The sequence below is a fragment of the Perissodus microlepis genome, chromosome 3 (genome assembly GCF_051167445.1).
Source record: "Perissodus microlepis isolate ML-2025 ecotype Zambia chromosome 3, ASM5116744v1, whole genome shotgun sequence".
Lineage (NCBI taxonomy): Eukaryota > Metazoa > Chordata > Actinopteri > Cichliformes > Cichlidae > Perissodus > Perissodus microlepis.
The window spans coordinates 37,644,252-37,662,566 of NC_140463.1; the positions used below are offsets into that span (position 1 = coordinate 37,644,252).

The 18,315-nt window shown below is 42.1% G+C and overlaps 1 protein-coding gene across 2 annotated transcripts; it reads left to right on the plus strand.

Annotated features, from left to right (window-relative positions):
• Nucleotides 1-2,034: 2,034 nt before the first annotated feature.
• Nucleotides 2,035-17,639, plus strand: sec24d (SEC24 homolog D, COPII coat complex component). 2 transcript variants are annotated; one of them, XM_084924314.1, is made up of 22 exons: nucleotides 2,035-2,185; nucleotides 2,322-2,424; nucleotides 2,746-2,882; nucleotides 2,988-3,293; nucleotides 4,293-4,414; nucleotides 6,028-6,139; nucleotides 6,409-6,536; nucleotides 8,081-8,219; nucleotides 8,672-8,787; nucleotides 9,644-9,768; nucleotides 10,838-11,029; nucleotides 11,171-11,264; nucleotides 11,777-11,893; nucleotides 12,053-12,223; nucleotides 12,608-12,704; nucleotides 12,799-12,944; nucleotides 13,056-13,194; nucleotides 13,579-13,697; nucleotides 13,795-13,974; nucleotides 14,064-14,255; nucleotides 14,728-14,817; nucleotides 15,377-17,639. In XM_084924314.1, exons 1-22 carry the CDS (start codon nucleotides 2,035-2,037, stop codon nucleotides 15,515-15,517), a joined length of 3,117 nt encoding a protein of 1,038 aa, XP_084780440.1. In that variant the 3' UTR covers nucleotides 15,518-17,639. The 2 variants fall into 2 exon arrangements, with proteins under 2 accessions (XP_084780440.1, XP_084780441.1); XM_084924315.1 differs by having other exon boundaries at nucleotides 2,994-3,293.
• Nucleotides 17,640-18,315: the final 676 nt, after the last annotated feature.

Sequence of the window (18,315 nt, forward strand, 5' to 3'; positions counted from 1 at the left end):
AATGTATTTATTGTGGAAATAGCTACGTTTCTGTCTCAGAGGAAAACTTTGTAGTAATTTCCGCGTTGCTAGCAAGATGTTTTCAGTCTGTGTGATTATAACTGAGCCGAGTGCTGTGTTGTCACATTACTGCGCCTCCTTTTTTTTTCTTTAAAAAAAGGGCATTAAGCTACATTTATTGTCAAACAACAAGCTACGTGTTACTGCCAAAATTGTGTAGTAGCAGCAAACGGGCCAACGTTTCCAGCTGGATGTGAATTAAAGGAAGGCAGCAATGCTTTCCCCCCCTTTTTTATAAAAGCCATCATAACGGTATTCGACGTGGCAGCTCTCGAAAATGTCACACGCAGTAACTATTGCACCGCTCAATTACCACTCATATTGCATTTTTTAAAGGTTTTATTTGGGTGAAACGTGCTTAAAATTGTCACTTTAAAGTTATAAAAGTAATCATGGAGATGTCATAGGCAGCTGTTGAGCGTTGGCCCAGCTGTTCCCACTTCCTTTTAAAAACTTTACAGGCCACGTTTTGTTTTTAAGGCGTTATTTTATTTTATTTTAGTTTGTTTTTTAAGAGCAAGTTTAAAAAACAAACAAGTAAAACTAGCCTTAATTACACGTTTATTAATATTGGCAGAAAAACAATGCAAACACTTTGGTAAACACTATGAAATCTAGAGCAAAAACAGAAATGAGCTGCTGGTGTTGTTAATTACTGATGATAAACCAACAGATTGGCATTGTTTATTGCGAGATAAAGCAGTCAAAGGTTCAACTTACAGTGTGCTAATCATTGCATGAGGTCAAATATCAGTAGTTATTGGTGTGGTTTGTAAACACTGAAGATATGATTTGGTTTTGAATCAGGAGCGTAAAGATCCACCAAATGTTTGTGCAAACGGTTGTTAATTTTATGAATGTATGATTAAAAGTCACATGTATGTATGTGACGCAATGAAGAACCGGACCTAAAAAGTTTTGATTTAACTTGTCCAACCTTGCCACCTGGCAGACACAAGCTTCATTATATGCTTGTGTTCTGGATACAAACATCCAGGATTTTTAGCAGGTTTTTACAGGTTTTGGGGCGATCGTGGCTCAAGAGTTGGGCATTCGTCTTGTAATCGGAAGGTTGCCGGTTCGAGCCCCGGCTTTGACAGTCTCGGTCGTTGTGTCCTTGGGCAAGACACTTCACCTGTTGCCTACTGGTGGTGGTCAGAGGGCCCGGTGGCGCCAGTGTCCGGCAGCCTCGCCTCTGTCAGTGCGCCCCAGGGTGGCTGTGGCTACACTGTAGCTTGCTATCACCAGTGTGTGAATGGGTGGATGATTGTGTATAGTGTAAAGCGCTTTGGGGTCCTTAGGACCAAGTAAAGCGCTATACAAATACAGACCATTTACCATTTATTTTACATAAACGTTCGCCTAACAAGCAAAAACTTCCTGGTTTGATTCCAGGAGGAGATGCGACTGCCTTTGAGGGGCGATCGTGGCTCAAGAGTTGGGAGTTTGCCTTGTAACCAGAAGGTTGCCAGTTCGAGCCCCGGCTTGGACAGTCTTGGTCGTTGTGTCCTTGGGCAAGACACTTCACCCGTTGCCTACTAGTGGTGGTCAGAGGGCCTGGTGGCGCCAGTGTCCGGCAGCCTCGCCTCTGTCAGTGCGCCCCAGGGTGGCTGTGGCTACAATGTAGCTTGCCACCAGTGTGTGAATGGGTGGATGACTGGATGTGTAAAGCACTTTGGGGTCCTTAGGGACTAGTAAAGTGCTATACAAATACAGGCCATTTACTATTTTGTCAGGAGAGGCATCCAGCGTAAAAATGAAACTTGCCAAGCTCTCCACTTTGGCAGCCAAAAGCAGCTTTATTTTCATATTAAACATTTTTTTTCAGACAAAAACAAACAAACAAATTAAAATCGCTATATATAAAACTGAAGTCCTTGTTTACTTTTCATAATCTAAGTATCCCAGTTTCACTGCCCTAGGTCATACTCTTTCATCTTGGCATGAGAAGACTGTGAGAGACATCCCAGCATCATGAGTCAACAGGGTTATGTCGCTGCACCCCCGTACTCCCAGGCACAGCCAGGGATGGGGGCATATCAAGGTGGATTCGGATCTGGTCCTACGCAGCCCCTCTACGGGCATTATGGGGGCCCACCTCAGGCATTCAGTGCTCCACCTGCAGGTAAAATGCATTTAATTGTATTAAATATAACTTTTTTTTGGTTTATCTTGATGTGCATGTCTTTCAGAGTAAGAGTAATGGTTCATTTTGAAGCTATATCAGCTCCTGATATTATAATGTCTGTTACTCACTGAAGGTATGATGAAATCATCAATTGCCCCAGCTGCTAGCATGCCTCTGCCTCCAGGGTCCAGTCAGTACAATCCAAACGTCCAGCAGAATGGCTCTCATCCTCAAAGGTAACGTTCCTTATCAGACTGCACCGACTCAGATCGACTGATTTTCCTTGAAGTACAAACAACAAAGTGATGAATTTATGTGGGCTGAAAGTTCACGCCATCTGCCTGTAAAAAAAATAAAAATAAAATAAATGTATTTTTCACCATCTCACACCATGAAAGATGTTCACTGTTAAGTTATGTTAATAGGTTGTTGCAATAACAGCTGCTAACTTTTGCCATGTCTTTAAAGCAGCTTTAAAAACAAGGAACTGTGCAAATATAAGAATGCATTGAACCTCACGTATAGCTCAGTGCAATAACTGTTGTTATGATCTTCAGCTACCCGGCTCCACCAGCTGTATCTGCACCGTACGGACAACCACCACACTCACTATACAACAGCATGGCATCACCTGGCCCGCATCCAACACAGCAGCTCACCAATCAGATGAGTTCTATGAACTTAGGCAGCCATGGTAAGTTTTCTGTATAGCCTCAGATCATACGGTCTTTTAATTATAGTCTTTTAGTGGAATTGTTAGGTTAGAAAACTCACTACATATGCTCTTTTTATTTCTTAGTCCAAGGACTGCAGAGCCCTCCTCCTCCAGCAAGCTCTGTTGTTCAGCAGCCTTTCCAGACACCACCTCCTTCAACAATGGCTCCACCACAGATGCCTCCAGGCCTGCAGTCCCCCCACATGTCCCCTCTGATGTCTCCTCCACAGTCACCCCCAGCAAGCATGCCAATGGCAAGCCAGTCGATGGCAGGCACATCAATGGCAGGCATGGGTAGACCATTCCCTGGGCCACCTCCTCCAGGCCCTGGAGGTTTCCAGCAACCTGGTTTGGGATCTGCTGGTCAGCCAGGATACCCCCAGCAAGCAGGTAACTCTGAGCCAAAAGCAGTGGGCATCACAGGTTTTCATTTAGACAGGTATCTCAACATCTGCATCTAGGGACCTTACAATCTATACAGCATACAACACAATCTGTCTGGCTTTGATTCTGATCAGGAAAATTCAAGAACAGTGTCAGCAGTGTACCCTCCTTGGAAATAGAAATATCATTTATTGTCCCTCATTGGGGAAATTCACATGTTCTAGCAGCAAAGTGACAGGCAGATGGAGCATGCAGATTCACACAAAAGTAAAGAATATAAAATAAAAAACAAGAAATAATATACTGTAAAGCAGCGGTCTCCAACCTTTTTTGCGCCACGGACCGGTTTATGCCCGACAATATTTTCACGGACCGGCCTTTAAGGTGTCGTGGATAAATACAACAAAATAAAACTAGTACCGGTACTGAAAAAAAGAAGATTTATTCATAACACACCTGAAAAGACCCAGGAAAACCGAGTTAACGATAAAAACGATAACAAAATAACGCTGAAAACCGATAAAAACCCTGAAAACCATACATTTCACACCTGAGCCTCAACTCTCGCGGCCCGGTACCAAACGACTCACGGACCGGTACCGGTCCGAGGCCCGGGGGTTGGGGACCGCTGCTGTAAAAGGCAAATTTACAACATAAGAAAAAAAGAATACTGTACAGTTATTAAAAATCTCATATTCAGATTCAAAGAAATGTGCAGCTGTGTAGGATAATTTCTAAAAAACGATGTACAAAAATTGCTGTGAAAAATGTGCTTAAAAACAACAATGACAGATTATTTACAGAAAATTGAAAAATGTGCAAATAACAGTAAACGACTTAATGCATTTGTTGGGAGCAGTGATGGTTATAAAGTCTAACAGCATCTCACATTTAATGTGCTCTTTCAGACTGCTAATTCATCAAGTAGTTATAATACAACTGACTGTTCTTGTATTCTTTTCAGTGGAGCCAATAAATACCTACAGATGTTGTTTCAATGTACAGGTCAGTTTGGAGGATACATGGCTGGGCCTCAGCAAAACATGCCAGGAGCCTTTCCTGGAGCACCATCTGCAATGGCTGGCCCACCTCAGAAGAAACTGGACCCCGACTCTATCCCTAGCATTGTGAGTGAACAATTAATCTTTCTGGAAAAGCATGCCTTCACTTATCAGCACAGCACATTTGTCTTTCCTCATTTTTTGTCGTGAACTAGCAGCTTATTCATTCTTCAAGAGCTGTGTGGCAAAATTCCTGACATCGGCTACTTTGTTACTAAATATTTGTAGTGATTTTAATTAAAATGGTGGCTAATGCAAACAAATGGATTAAGCAAAAAGTCTAAGATTGCATAAAAAGTGTTCGGGGATATTAATTTGTCTTCAGATCTGGGCACGAACAGTATGTTTTTATTTTGTCATGGCAGGTCTCCTGTCTTTATGAATGATGGACATATTATGCTTTTATGTTGAAGTCTGAAGCCTGAGGCCCAAAAGCTCAGGATTCAAGCTACTCTAAATACCCAGTTTCTGTGTATTTTTCTTAAGCCCTTTGTTCAGTGTGATGTCAAAGGGGTAGCATGACTAATATGGTCATCTCAGGCTGTGAGCACATTAGCCACACCTACCTGCTGTTAGAATAAGGGGCAGCCAATCAGAACAAAGTTGGCTTATGCTACAGTCACACTAGGCAAAAACACTGATTGGACACCAAAGCGAAACCAAAATTGTTGTGATCCTGTACAGTGAACTTGTTGCCTTAGAAATGGTTGCTTTGAAGCCAGGGGTCAGGTCTTTGACCACTTGCAGTCGGTTTTTGTCTTAAAATTGACTTTGGTGTGTCAAGACGTTGATAAAACAACTCTAAGATAGTGTCAGTCTGCTATCAATCAGCTGTCCATTTGCCATTAAGTTGGGTTAAGTTCGCAATTACATACCAACTTATCACATACATCAGTTTGTAATAATACCACGATTAACGGCAATAAATGAATGTGGAAATTCACATTAAGTACTTGAATGCAAACTCCAGTCATGACCTCATAGATTTGAAACAGAAATTCCCTCACAAATAGTGACGTAGTTGCTACGAGACAGCGTTTTAACTGCAAAATGGCATAAGTGCTCAGCAACTGTTTTTATATAGGAATATAACTGGAATACAACCAGTTTGCAAGCAGCTGAGTCGAGTCCACCACTGCAACGAGAGATGTCGCGCAAAGAGATATGTTGTACTCGTCGCCATGGACTGAGTCAGACTCTGTCTGCATTTATGAATTACATGGAAATATTTTGCAAACCTTGTCTGAGAGTGACTGCAGTCAGTCTCAGACAGATTGCAATTGTTTGGAGACAGGTTACAACCCAGCAGTCAACCTGTACAATTATCTTACAGCCAAAAGTGGTTGCCCCGAGGTTGAGGGTGTTGCATACTCAACCTATTACAAAATATTTTTTAATACAATAAACTGGACATTGTAAGGATGGTAACCTAAAGGAAAAGGAGCTAAAACAGCTCATTTCAGACAATGGATCAACTGCGGGCAAGTCTCAGTACAAGATAAATAACAATTATATTTAACTGTAAATCAGGTAGAATTACTGTAGTAAAAACATGGAGTTGAAAACTAGCATAATATGATTACCTTTAATGAAGTATCCATTCTAAACAAATGTGCTTTTAACTAAATGATGTTAATAAATATCAGATTGCACTTTAATGCATAACATTTCTACTTTAGACCCATGTGATCGAGGATGACCAAGTGAAACAAGGAGGACAGGTTTTCACCACAAACATCAGAGGACAGGTTCCACCTCTTGTTACCACTGACTTCACAGTGACAGATCAAGGTAAAAAATGCATATCCAAACTTTTCGTTGAGCATTTAGTTACAGTAGAGTCTTCATTTATCTCCTTATAGCGAGTTTATTTGGGAAAGATTTAACAGTAAAAACAAAGAACTGTTCTTATATTGAAATAAATAAAGACTGGCTAGCAGAGCATGAAAAATGAAAACAATAAAACTTTAATAGAGTAAAAAAATCATCTGTTTTCTTAATATAACAATATGAATTGGAATAAACAACAGATTATTTATGCTTCGTTTTGCTAAATCCAGGTAATGCCAGCCCCAGATTCATCCGTTGCACCACCTACTCGCTTCCCTGCACTGCTGATTTGGCCAAGCAGTGCCAAGTACCCCTTGCTGCCATCATCAAACCCTTTGCCAGTTTGCCAAAGAATGAGGTAAGTTACCGTTTCACATAAAACTTCATCCGGTCGCAACACAAAATTAAGATTCTACGATAAAAGGTGGACAGCTACTGTAAGGTCATCCATCCATTTCTCAGGGTTTGCATTTTCATTGTTGCAATCTTATTTTCAAAACACTGGACGTGATGAGGAGCATACCACAGATATCCTTTTTTCAAATATAGTATCACCAAGATTTATAAAATAATTATTTTTTAAATTAATTTTTTAATTCAGTATGACCCAAAATGATGAACCCATTAGCAAAGTGTTTACAGAGACCAAGAGAGCAAGCTGTTTTCCAGTAGACTTCTATAAGAATAGATGGTTTTTTGCACCATAGCGATTTCCATCTGGTGGCTTTCAGGTAGAGTTTCAGGTTTTTAGGCACTAATGCATCATCACTACAATCTTTTTTTAATATACAGCCTGTTGTTAAAATACAGTAGAAAGAGAGAGGAAAACAAACGCATCTTGTACTGTAAATGTAACATTTGCAATGACTGATGGGTGCTAATATACACCACTGTCTCTGAGAATTTATTCATATCTGTTGATCATCCATCCCACACTTATCCTTGGACTGAGCTGTGTTTTTGAAATCTTGAACACTGTCATATATAATGATTCATAAATCTTACTCATAAAGAACACTTGACACTGACTGTTTTTAATGCTGTAGAAGGAGAACCAGTTGTTTATGCCATATTCTCCCAAAGAGTTTGACACTTTATAAAGTCTATGTTAAAGTCTTTTTGGCATCCTCCTGTAAGAGAGACAGGATCGTTAAAATGTCAAAAGTCACTTGTGATGGTTACATATTCTACACTGTTATTTCTCCTTTAATAGATGTTTCCATGAACTACAAAAGATCATTTGTTCCACGAATGACCTCCTTTTGGATCACGTGTGGTCCAAGAACCCTGTCTTAGATATTTTCCCCTCTACACTCGCCTTGTCCCAGACACCAGTTGGCCTTTTTAGGCAATGTTAGCACTGTCTCATCTGGCTTTTGGCTAATTGGCTAATGTCAGATCTGCAGGGACCGGAGAAGAAAAAAAAGTCTTATACAAAAAGAATGGAAAATTAGACTCAGTCCCATCCAGTGCAAAAGGGAATTTAGAGTAGCCATATTTAATCACTTTCTCTGAGGTTGTAGAGAACCAAAAGAGCACGCTGCTGGGTCTTAATGTTATTTCATTGCTGTTATCATACAACTGCTTTTGCTTAGCTCCAAGATATTATAAACACTTTTACTCTCCTCCTTAAATTTGCTGGTGTAATAATAAACCTGCTTGCTGCCCTGTCTACATGTGTTTTAAGGCACTGGAGTTCATCTGATGCAAACATATTCAGTTTATGTTGTGTCAGAGAGTATTAAATAAACAGTGCGAAGACACTCTGTCATCTGTGCGTGGTGTGCGTAATCCTCACCGTTTCTATTCTATTTTATGATAAACTCTTCTCATTTTGAAAGCAAAGTGTGTTTTTATTTGGGTGCCATAGAGCTGATCTATTTATCTTTATTCTCTGTGCAGACTCCACTGTATGTTGTGAATCATGGTGATACAGGCCCAGTACGCTGTAATCGATGCAAGGCGTATATGTGCCCTTACATGCAATTTATTGATGGAGGGCGCCGCTACCAGTGTGGTTTCTGCAACTGTGTCAATGAAGGTACAGTACGATACAGAAAAACTAACTATATTTTAATCCTTGGACTCTGTGTGCGATTCACTGTTCAGAATATTACAATATTATTATTGTTATACTCGATCTTGTGGCTGCATCCCAGTTCATCCACTGTCTGAAACAAGTTGTTGAGCTCTATTGCCCCTCTCTTTAAGACATATTTTCCTTGTGAATGACTGCACTTCATACAGAGCTGAGTGCTTAAGATGACCGTATCTTATTGACATCATGTGGAGTAAACCCAAACGACTGTTTAGAGCAGGCTAAACCCTGAGTTTTTCCTCACAGGGATTACTTATACAAATGCTAACCTCATTATTTGAAAGTGTGTCCCGAGGGAGCAAGATGAAAGTTATTAAATTGAATTTAAAGAAGAAAAAGCACACAGTGATCACGTCCAGCTCAACACAGAGTTATATTTCTCTCTCTGCTCCTAGTGCCAGTCTTCTACTTCCAACATCTGGACCACATGGGCCGAAGGGTGGACTTCTATGAGAGGCCCGAACTGTCCCTGGGATCGTATGAGTTTGTAGCCACTCTGGATTACTGTAAGGTACACAAAGACTGATATCAAGTACACAATATGCAGGGTAAATAAAGCTGGTCAGATTAATAGAAACAAGCACTTAGATTCAGGCGTTGTTTGCTTGTGAAAGGCAGAGTTTATGCACTGATGCAACTGAATGATGTATCGCTTCAAATAGCTGATTCTTTGTTTAGTTTGTTGAACGCAGTAAAAGAGATTTGTATCGGCAGAACCGCTTTTTGGATTTTTCAAAGGACATTTTTGGCCAAACATCCTGTGTTTTCAGCATCGTCCGAACAGGACAGAACAGGGTTCAGCTCAGTCTCTTCAAAGTACAAAAAAACTGCCAATGATGCCAATCAGTGTCCCCACTGAGCCTATTGAGAACATTAGAGGGTTAAAGTAAGTAGGCAAAGCTGAGTCACTCCACTGGCCTACTTTTGCTCTGTTTAATATGCCTTATAAACAATCTAGGCAAGGCCAGATAATAAACAAAAGCCTGTAAGGTGAGTGTCTTGTAATGGGTGTAACTGTGGAAACATAATATCTCACTGACAAGCCCCCTCACACACTTCACTGCTGTTCCCTTGTTTTTAGCAATTTATCCCTGATACGGTGTTCACAGTTATAAACAAGCGTAGAAGGAAATATCTTTGATGAATAACAGAAACCTAAAGTGGAAGACAATGATTGATCCTGTTATGAGCTCACTGATATAGGTCTCTGATAACAGTGTGTTATCTCATGACTTGTGTGTTTAAAAGGCCAAGGAGAGCTGCTTTCCTATTTGTAAATTCGACATGTTACGTTGGAGGTCAGCCAAGCTATCATTGCCCGAAAAGGAGCAACTCATTTATTGTGCCTGCTGCTGTTTCTCCCACAGAACAACAAGCCTCCAAATCCTCCTGCCTACATCTTCATGATTGATGTGTCCTATAACAACATTAAGAGTGGCCTGGTAAAGCTGATATGTGATGAGCTGAAGACTCTGCTGGAGAAGCTGCCCAGGTACACACAGTAAAAAGCACACATGCTCACTACACTGCAGGGCTTCCCCTGAAGCCTTACAGATCAGCCATCCTGCTGAACATCAGCTGAACATGAAACTTTGCAGATGACGGGTACGAGGGAGCGCCAAAAGTGGTGCTGAAAAGGGAAAATATGACAGTGCACGCTCTCATCTTTGAAAAGTATCCTAAACAAAAAGCTTTGTTATGGTTTTCTGTTAAGAATGACTTGATATATGATAGAGGAGAGGATGGTGTACTTTACCTGGTTACTCCCAAAATAGCTTGGAAGCTGTCTTGCCTTCTCACTAGTCCATCAGTGCCAGCAACAACATTTCCTTAAATGTCTCCTGCCATGACATCACTCTTTAAACACCTAGCAGAAGCATATGCAAGATAAGGGCTTCTTTAGCTGCGTTTGAACCTCTGCTTTTGCTTTCACAGGCACTAAATTAAACCCACTGGATACTCAGTGGTTTTCATGTGGTTCATGTAATTCTGCAGTATTTGGAAAAAATGCATGAATAATTCACTTAAGAAGGTGGAGGGAACTTTAAATAGATCCAGATGTGTAGATGAAGGCTTTTAATGATATTTTTTTTATCACCACTGGTATGAGGAAGAGCACAATAAATAAAATCTGCTGAATCTGTTATTTAGAAAAGCAGCTGTAGCTGTAGAGGAGCCCTGAGGAGCTGTTTCCAGTCACGTTACATATTCCTACAGTGCGATGTCTTGATTTAAGAACATACGTCTACAAAGTGCAGTTGGGATTGTCAGGAAAGAATGTTTTGAAATCACTCATGTGGTGACAGGTTTTTATTCATGGTCCAGGTCAGTGCAGCTGCCTATTAGACTTCTGAATCCAGGGGTTTCTGGTAAATGTCAGCAGGTATTGTGTCTTTAATTCTTTACGTGTGCTGTCACCTTAACCCAAAATCATCTTTGTGCGCCTGGAGGCACAGTGTAGAAGCAAAAAAATGACCACGGCAGGCAAGACTCCCCAGTAAAAACACATCCTTTGGATTTAATCCATCCTGGAATTCACCGATTGCTCGTTCTCTCCACAGAGAGGAAGGCATGGAGACCTCGGCAATAAAGGTCGGCTTTGTCACCTACAACAAGGTCCTTCATTTCTACAACGTGAAGAGCGCTTTGGCTCAGCCGCAGATGATGGTGGTGTCAGACACGGCCGAGATGTTCGTCCCGCTGCTCGATGGCTTCCTTGTCAACTACCAGGACTCGAGAGCCGTCATCTACAAGTAAGAAGCACTTCGTCACTGATGTGCGGAGTCACTGTTTATCTTAGAGGCCCTCTAGCAGAGACCATCGGACGCAAAGTACTGTCAAACATTTCAAGAGTAGCTGTTGTGAAACCATAATCCTCTTGCTTGTCTCTGCAGCCTCCTGGACCAGATCCCTGACATGTTTGCGGACACCGCTGAGAGCGAAACGGTCTTTGCCCCTGTCATCCAGGCCGGCGTGGAGGCATTTAAGGTTAGCCTCAGTGTGACACCTGTCAACACTGAAGTGGAACTTAGTGTAGCTCCCTGAAACAAACACTTACTGTAGGTTTGTTTCAGGGAGGGTGTGGGCTTCCTAAAGGTTTGGGGTAATTTAAATCTGAAACGTAGTGCTGCTATGCTCTCACCAACACTGGCTCTCAAGCTTGAACTCATTCAACCTATCAACTGAGTGAAGCAACATGTAGATTTTACTCCCCCTGATATGTTTGTGTTTACTTAAAGTCCAGCAAGCTTTCCCAGTGATATGAAGTCAGTGTTTTGGCCAATGACAAAGGAAAAGTTCCCACGCAGCTTTTAATTGGAAGCAGTTGCGATATTACACAACAGCGAGGAGTCAGAGACGTATTTATTTGTTCGTGCCCATTTATGTGGCGTACATGAAGTCTAGCATTAGAATATTTGCAGGAGTTGATATTTTTCACCTCTTGACCTCGTGGCTAAGCGAGATCTTCTTTTCCCCTTCCATCTCTTGCCGCCCTCCAGGCAGCAGAATGTAGCGGAAAGCTCTTCATCTTCCACTCGTCCATGCCCACTGCCGAAGCTCCAGGCAAACTGAAGAACAGGGATGATAAAAAGCTGGTTAACACAGACAAGGAGAAGGTGAGTACCTTTTTATGTCAGTTGTGCCCCTAATCTGAATTCTGAATACACAGCGCTGGGCATAAGGAAAACCAATGCTGGTCTGATCTCAGTCTAATTACAATAAGTGTTTGAAACTGGTGACCTAATCTTGGTAAACTGTCTTGTACTTTTCCACAGACCCTGTTCCAGCCTCAGAAAGGCGTTTATGAGCAGCTGTCTAAAGACTGTGTGGCAAGTGGCTGCTGTGTGGATCTCTTCCTCTTCCCCAGCCAGTATACGGACATAGCAACCATGGCTGATGTGCCGTCACACACCGGAGGCTCCGTCTATAAGTACAGCAACTTCCAGGTACCAGCAGATATGTGGTGCCTCTTTACATTGTATTTGGCACTAAGTGCACACACGCGCACACACACAAATGCTGCATGCAGACTCATAACGAGCAGTTGTTTTATTCTTGTAATTGTATTAAGAAGTCCTAATTTCACACAGAGGCAAAGTTTGCTGCCTAATAAAAGTGAATTGTACCTACATAATGAGTTTGGCACAGGAGCCAGTCTGATATAAAATAGTCCCAAAGGAACGGTGCAGTAAGCATAGGAAGTTTGCACATATTGAAAAAGTACAGTGTTGATTTTTATGCCTGGATCTGTTTCCTACAGAAAAAGGCTCCAACAGTAACAACACTGCCATCTGCTGGCTAAAACTTTGTTTGTTTGTTTTTGTTGACAGATAGAGACAGATGGGGAGCATTTTCTGAGGGACCTGAGGAAAGATGTACAGAAGAGCATCGGGTTTGATGCCATCATGCGTGTTCGTACTAGCACGGGTAAGAGGAAAGACACGGTCGCTCTTTTGGTGTGTTCTGATCTATCACGGCGAGTTACCTCCCAGTTTTTCACACTGGTCTGTGTCTCCTTTAGGCTTCAGAGCCACTGACTTCTTTGGCGGCATTTATATGAACAACACCACAGATGTAGAGATGGCAGCGGTGGACTGCGACAACGGCGTGACAGTAGAGTTCAAGCACGACGACACACTGAGCGAGGAGACCGGAGCGCTCATGCAGGTGTGTGTTAAACCAAGCTTTATTCCAGACTGGTCATATTTGAAATCTTTTCTCTGAAGATTAAAAACCCAAGGGTATGTTTAAAGCTTATGTTTTACGCTTTTTCCCCAGTGTGCCTTGCTGTACACCACCATCGGCGGGCAGCGGCGTCTCCGCATCCACAACCTGAGTCTGAACTGCAGCTCGCAGTTGTCAGAGCTGTACAAGAGCTGCGAGACCGATTCGCTCATCAACTTCTTTGCCAAATCAGGTTAGATTCCTCTGGAGTTCAGGTGGACTGCATTAGTTAAAACTCTGCTTGTGGGAAACATATGTTATGATGTAGTGCAGAGGCACGGCCTGCTAACACACTCAAATGTCATCTGACATTTGTTGATTATATCCCATGTATCACTAAATAATCTACTTTTACTCATATGTTTCACATGATGCCATCCTTCTGTAATCTGCACATAGCGGACCATGAGTCCAGCTGTGTTACTGACCTCTGTTACCTTTTGGTTTTTTACCTTTTCTTCCACCTTTTTTTCCCCCATACTTGCCATCAGATGCCTCTGAGCCGCCCCCCATGTTTTTCTTCTCTCCTGCTCTTGCTTTGTTTTTTTTTAACTAATCTTTTGTCCTGCCCCCTCAGCTTACCGTGCCATATTGAACCAGCCTCTAAAGAATGTGAGGGAGATCCTGGTGAACCAGACGGCTCACATGCTGGCCTGCTACAGGAAGAACTGTGCCAGCCCCTCCGCTGCTAGCCAGGTCGGAGAATCACACCTAGAAAGAAGTTTCAATGTATGTTTTGACTTTAGGATAAAAAAAACTAACAATATATTTTTTTTAATAAATCCACCTGTAGCTGATCCTTCCTGATGCCATGAAAGTGTTCCCAGTCTACATGAACAGTCTGATGAAAACTGCCCCCCTGGTGGGCAGCACTGAGCTCTCCACGGACGACAGAGCCCACCAGAGGCTGTCGGTCATGGCCATGGGAGTGGAGGACACCCAGCTGCTGCTCTACCCACGCCTCATCCCTCTGGTAGGGAATAAAAACACTTTGCGCTTGATCATCTTACTTAGACGTACACTATTAGTTTCACTTGGTAAACCCTTTGTACTGTTTTTCAGCACAACATAGACGTCAACAGCGAGAAGCCGGCCACTCCTGTGCGCTGCTCTGAGGAGCGTCTCACAGACTCTGGCATCTTCCTGCTGGAGAACGGCCAGTCCATGTTCCTGTGGCTGGGCCAAGCAAGCTCACCAGACCTCATCCAGAGCCTGTTCAACCTGCCCTCCCTCGCCCACCTGCAAGGACACATGGTCAGCATTCATTTCATCACTTTGGCCTCAGTGTGCTCAGAATCCACGTGAAATTGTTTTTGAGATATTAGAGTTGACATTTTACCTCCCCGGTGCCTGGAGGCATTACGGTGTGGTCAGAGAATGTCTGGATGTTAAAAGTCCAGTTTTGAGAAATCATCTCAGCACATCATAATTCAGTCATGTTCGACTGTGCCCACATTTTATCAAGTATGACTCACTTGAACTCCACTGCTGTGTAAAATGAGCTAAACTGAGTCAAAGCTTTTGTAAACCTCAAAGTTTTAAACAAGTACGCCCCGCACACAGAGCTCAAAGATCCACGTTTATTTTCAAGGCAGAACTCAAACACTTCAGTATGTGGTACTGCGGCACAGGAAGGAGGCAAGCAGTATTTAGGACTGGTCTTTATTTTTAGTGATCAAACTTCTCGTAATTACACAAAATCTTTTGGTTTGTTTGTTTGTTTTAGTGTGCGCTGCCGGAGCTTGACAACCCTTTGTCGAGGAAGGTCCGCTCCATCATCAGTGGCCTTCTTGAAAAGAGGTCAAACTCTATGAAGGTAAGCCGAAACACAATCCAAAAGCATTGTTTAAACACAGTTCACATCCTTTATATTTGAACTTATTTAAACCTCTTTAAACCAGAGAGAACATAGTTTACTTGAGGTGAGGCAGAGATGATATTGAGGCTTTTGTTGATCTCTGCTTCCCTCTAGTGGAGCTTTACAGTAAATACACTCCCCCAAAAGTTGCAAAAACGTCATTCATTTATTCATGTTTTGCCCTGTTTCTATATAAATAGTCTAATCAAAGTACATCTACAGAAAGCACTGTACAAATGGCCCCATGCACTGCACACCCAGTGCTATTGAGCAGTTAATATATAGAAAGTTTGAATCCTGGATCCACAGAGGACCACACACATATGCACACACACACATCAGCCTTAAAGTGAAGCTGAAGTAAATTCGATAAAATAGATGAGAAACATGTTCCACAAAAACAGGAACGTGCCAGCTGTGACAACAGAAACAATGTGAATAGATTTTGTTGTGTGACAGCTCCTGTGTTCCAGCTGTACTGGAAATCAGTCACACTTCTCTTTTCTGCCCTGCTCAGCTGCAAATTGTGAGGCAGAAAGACAAACCGGAGATGCTGTTCCGTCAGTTCCTGGTGGAGGACAAAGGCTTGCACGGCGGGGCTTCCTACATGGACTTCCTTTGCTACGTTCACCGAGAGATCAGGCAGCTGCTAACCTAACCCGCTCACGTTCGGGCTCTGGTTCCCCAACTGGACCGTGTGCAAACCTCTAGTCTCATTAGGTTCTGTTTGAATCTTTAAGATGAGCCACAGAATGACAAGAAGAAACAAGGAACCAGGGAGAGCCCGTCGTCAATTCAACCTCCAGAGTCCAAAGTTGCCTTTATCATTGTTTAGTGGCCCACAGTATGATCTTCAAATAACCACTTGACACATGAGGAACTTTAAAGTAAATAAGGGAATGAAATGGACAACACATTGAGGATTTCCCGCTTGGGTACTCTGTGTGATGGACTGATATCGATGCCCGAGGCTGAAATGCACTCTGGCACCAGGCCCATCGGCATAAGCAGTACAACACTCACTGTGTATTCAATCGGGTAAAGTGTTTTTCCCCATTTTACTTTGTAGATTTATAGGATCTGGATTAGACAAGGGGTTATTTGTGGGCCATACTGTAGACGTTCACTAGTCTACTCTCCCAGGAAGACTGAGTATATTTCAGTATATTTCACTTTTTAAAACTCTTTTTAAACAACAGATGTTCAGAGAATATTTGCAATATTCAAAGGTCTTGCAGAGGTTTCTACATTTTATCACGCTTTTGGTGTCTGACCAGAAAATGCATTTTAATAAATGTTTAAAGCATGTATCCGTCATTTCATAATTTAACAGAAACAACGCTGAAACAAAAGCCACAGGCTGCCAGGACCGAAGCGCGGTCCTGTTATCGCACCCCGAGTGATTCAAAGCATTCGATTCACACATGCCCCCACCAAAAATCTCATTCTTTGGCCATTTATGGCTTCACTGCATGCAGTGGTAAACATAGCGTTTTGTTTGGGTGCTCTGAGCGCACAATGAGACAAACACAGCTGCGGCTCTACATAGAGAACACGTCTGATGAAAAGTGACACTTTTTCTTTTCCAATTACGCGCGACTCAGAGTCGGTGCTCAAAACGGAAAATATTTAGTGAGGGATTACCTCAACAATCCAACATAGGAATTTATATATGACTTTTTGTTGTTGTTGGTTTGGGCCTGCGCTGCTGTTGTGCTTCAACTGCAGCACGTTTTAATTTATACGCCGACTTTTATGGCAGATAAAAACAGTCGAGCTACTGTTTGTGTCGGCTGATCATTAGTGTAAGGGACTATCTGCTTACTGCGTAACCATCCAAAATCATTAAATCTTGTGTTCAGTGATAACATGTAACATCATCACTTCATTCAGTGTAAGGTCACCTTCTGTTAGGTACTGTACTTGCATCAGTATAATTAATGTTATCTATTTGCCTGCTTTTACGTTGATATATGTAACATCATAAAATCTACATGTCTCTGTGTAATACAATATAATTGTTTGGTTTATAAGCAAACTTATCTCAGGTAATTTAAGTATGTAGAAAGCAGTGGCTGGAATCTGACTGGAAAGATCGTTTTTGTGGAAATTTGTGCCAGATGCATTTCATTTCTCACCTTAAATGTCCTTTTTTTTAAAAAAAAATCCAAGTAAACTATTGTCTTTAAATGTTGCTCAACTTTGTGAACGTTTATGTTTTGTTTACACGTGCAATTTATTACATCACCCTCTGACGCATATTAAAATGAAAACTTCATATCCATATGCCTCATTGCCGCTGTTCTTTTTAAACCAGAGCATTGTTGCTAAAGAGATAGTAGCACTTACCACGACTGATGCTCATCCTCCTACATCAATATCCATTTTAGCTACACTTAGTAAGATTCAAAATACAACATTCATTTTTTTCATCCACTTTTTTTCTCTATACACTCTAAACAACAATATTATTATATATCCCAGTTTATGCCATTCAGGCAAGAAAGAATAAAGTCAATCGCCTTGTGTAACTCCGCCTTGCTACCACCAGGAGGCTTCAGTGAGAACCAGTAAGCACAACATAGGCTGTATCCCAATTCAGGGTCTGCAGCCTTAAAGTACGCAGCCTCAACGATCCTCAAGGGCCGCGTACTCAAAGACCGCTAAGGCCGGAAGTGCGAGGCTTGTGAAATGGGACGGTCTCGCCTCCGTTGCGCTGCCCAGGTTGCCTAGCAACCATGATACTAACAGCTGGAAACGTGTCATACAGCTTTGTTTGACAGAAATGAAGGAGAAAATCTTTTGTTCATTTGTTTGTTTCTTTCTACATGAGCTTTGATCATTCTCTGTAAGATTAAGCTCAGCTATTGAACGGCGTATATTTTAAAGTAAAGGCTGTAAAACCAAGTTAGTACAAACGTCACTAATGTCACATAACTTTGCCGACATGTGGCCAACAGTAATGTTTTAATGTTCTTCGTTATTAAACATTTGCACATAAATAAGTGACATAATATTCAGTAGTTAAAGTTTACTCTTCGGCCGCCCCTCATCCGCCGTTTTTTTTCGGCAAAATTATCCACACCCACCGCCGCGCTATGCATTCTGGGATATGTTGGGCCACGAAGTCTACACTGCTACAGCCTTAAAATTCAGGGAAATGAAGGACGCATTTCAGGGCCGCATTTCGAGCAGCCTTTGAATTGGGACAGCCTTCGGCGCGCCGCTGTGACGTAATCGGCCTTGAAATGCGTACTTTAAGGCTGCAGACCCTGAATTGGGATACAGCCATACACTACATGGTCAAAAGTATTTGGGCCACGCCTCTTAATCTTCATTTCAGGTGTTTTCAGTCCCATTGATGTATGAAATCAATAACCGAGCCACGCAGGCTGCCTTTACAAACATTTGTGAACGAATGGTTCGAATGAGCTCCATGAATTTCAGGGTGGTGCT

Coding starts and splice junctions, on each gene's coding strand:
- sec24d (XM_084924314.1), top strand. CDS start 2,035: ATGAGTCAACAGGGTTATGTCGCTGCACCCCCGTACTCCCAGGCACAG. Junction 3,294..4,292: donor AGGATACCCCCAGCAAGCAG/GTAACTCTGAGC, acceptor TTCAATGTACAG/GTCAGTTTGGAGGATACATG. Junction 13,975..14,063: donor ACCCACGCCTCATCCCTCTG/GTAGGGAATAAA, acceptor ACTGTTTTTCAG/CACAACATAGACGTCAACAG.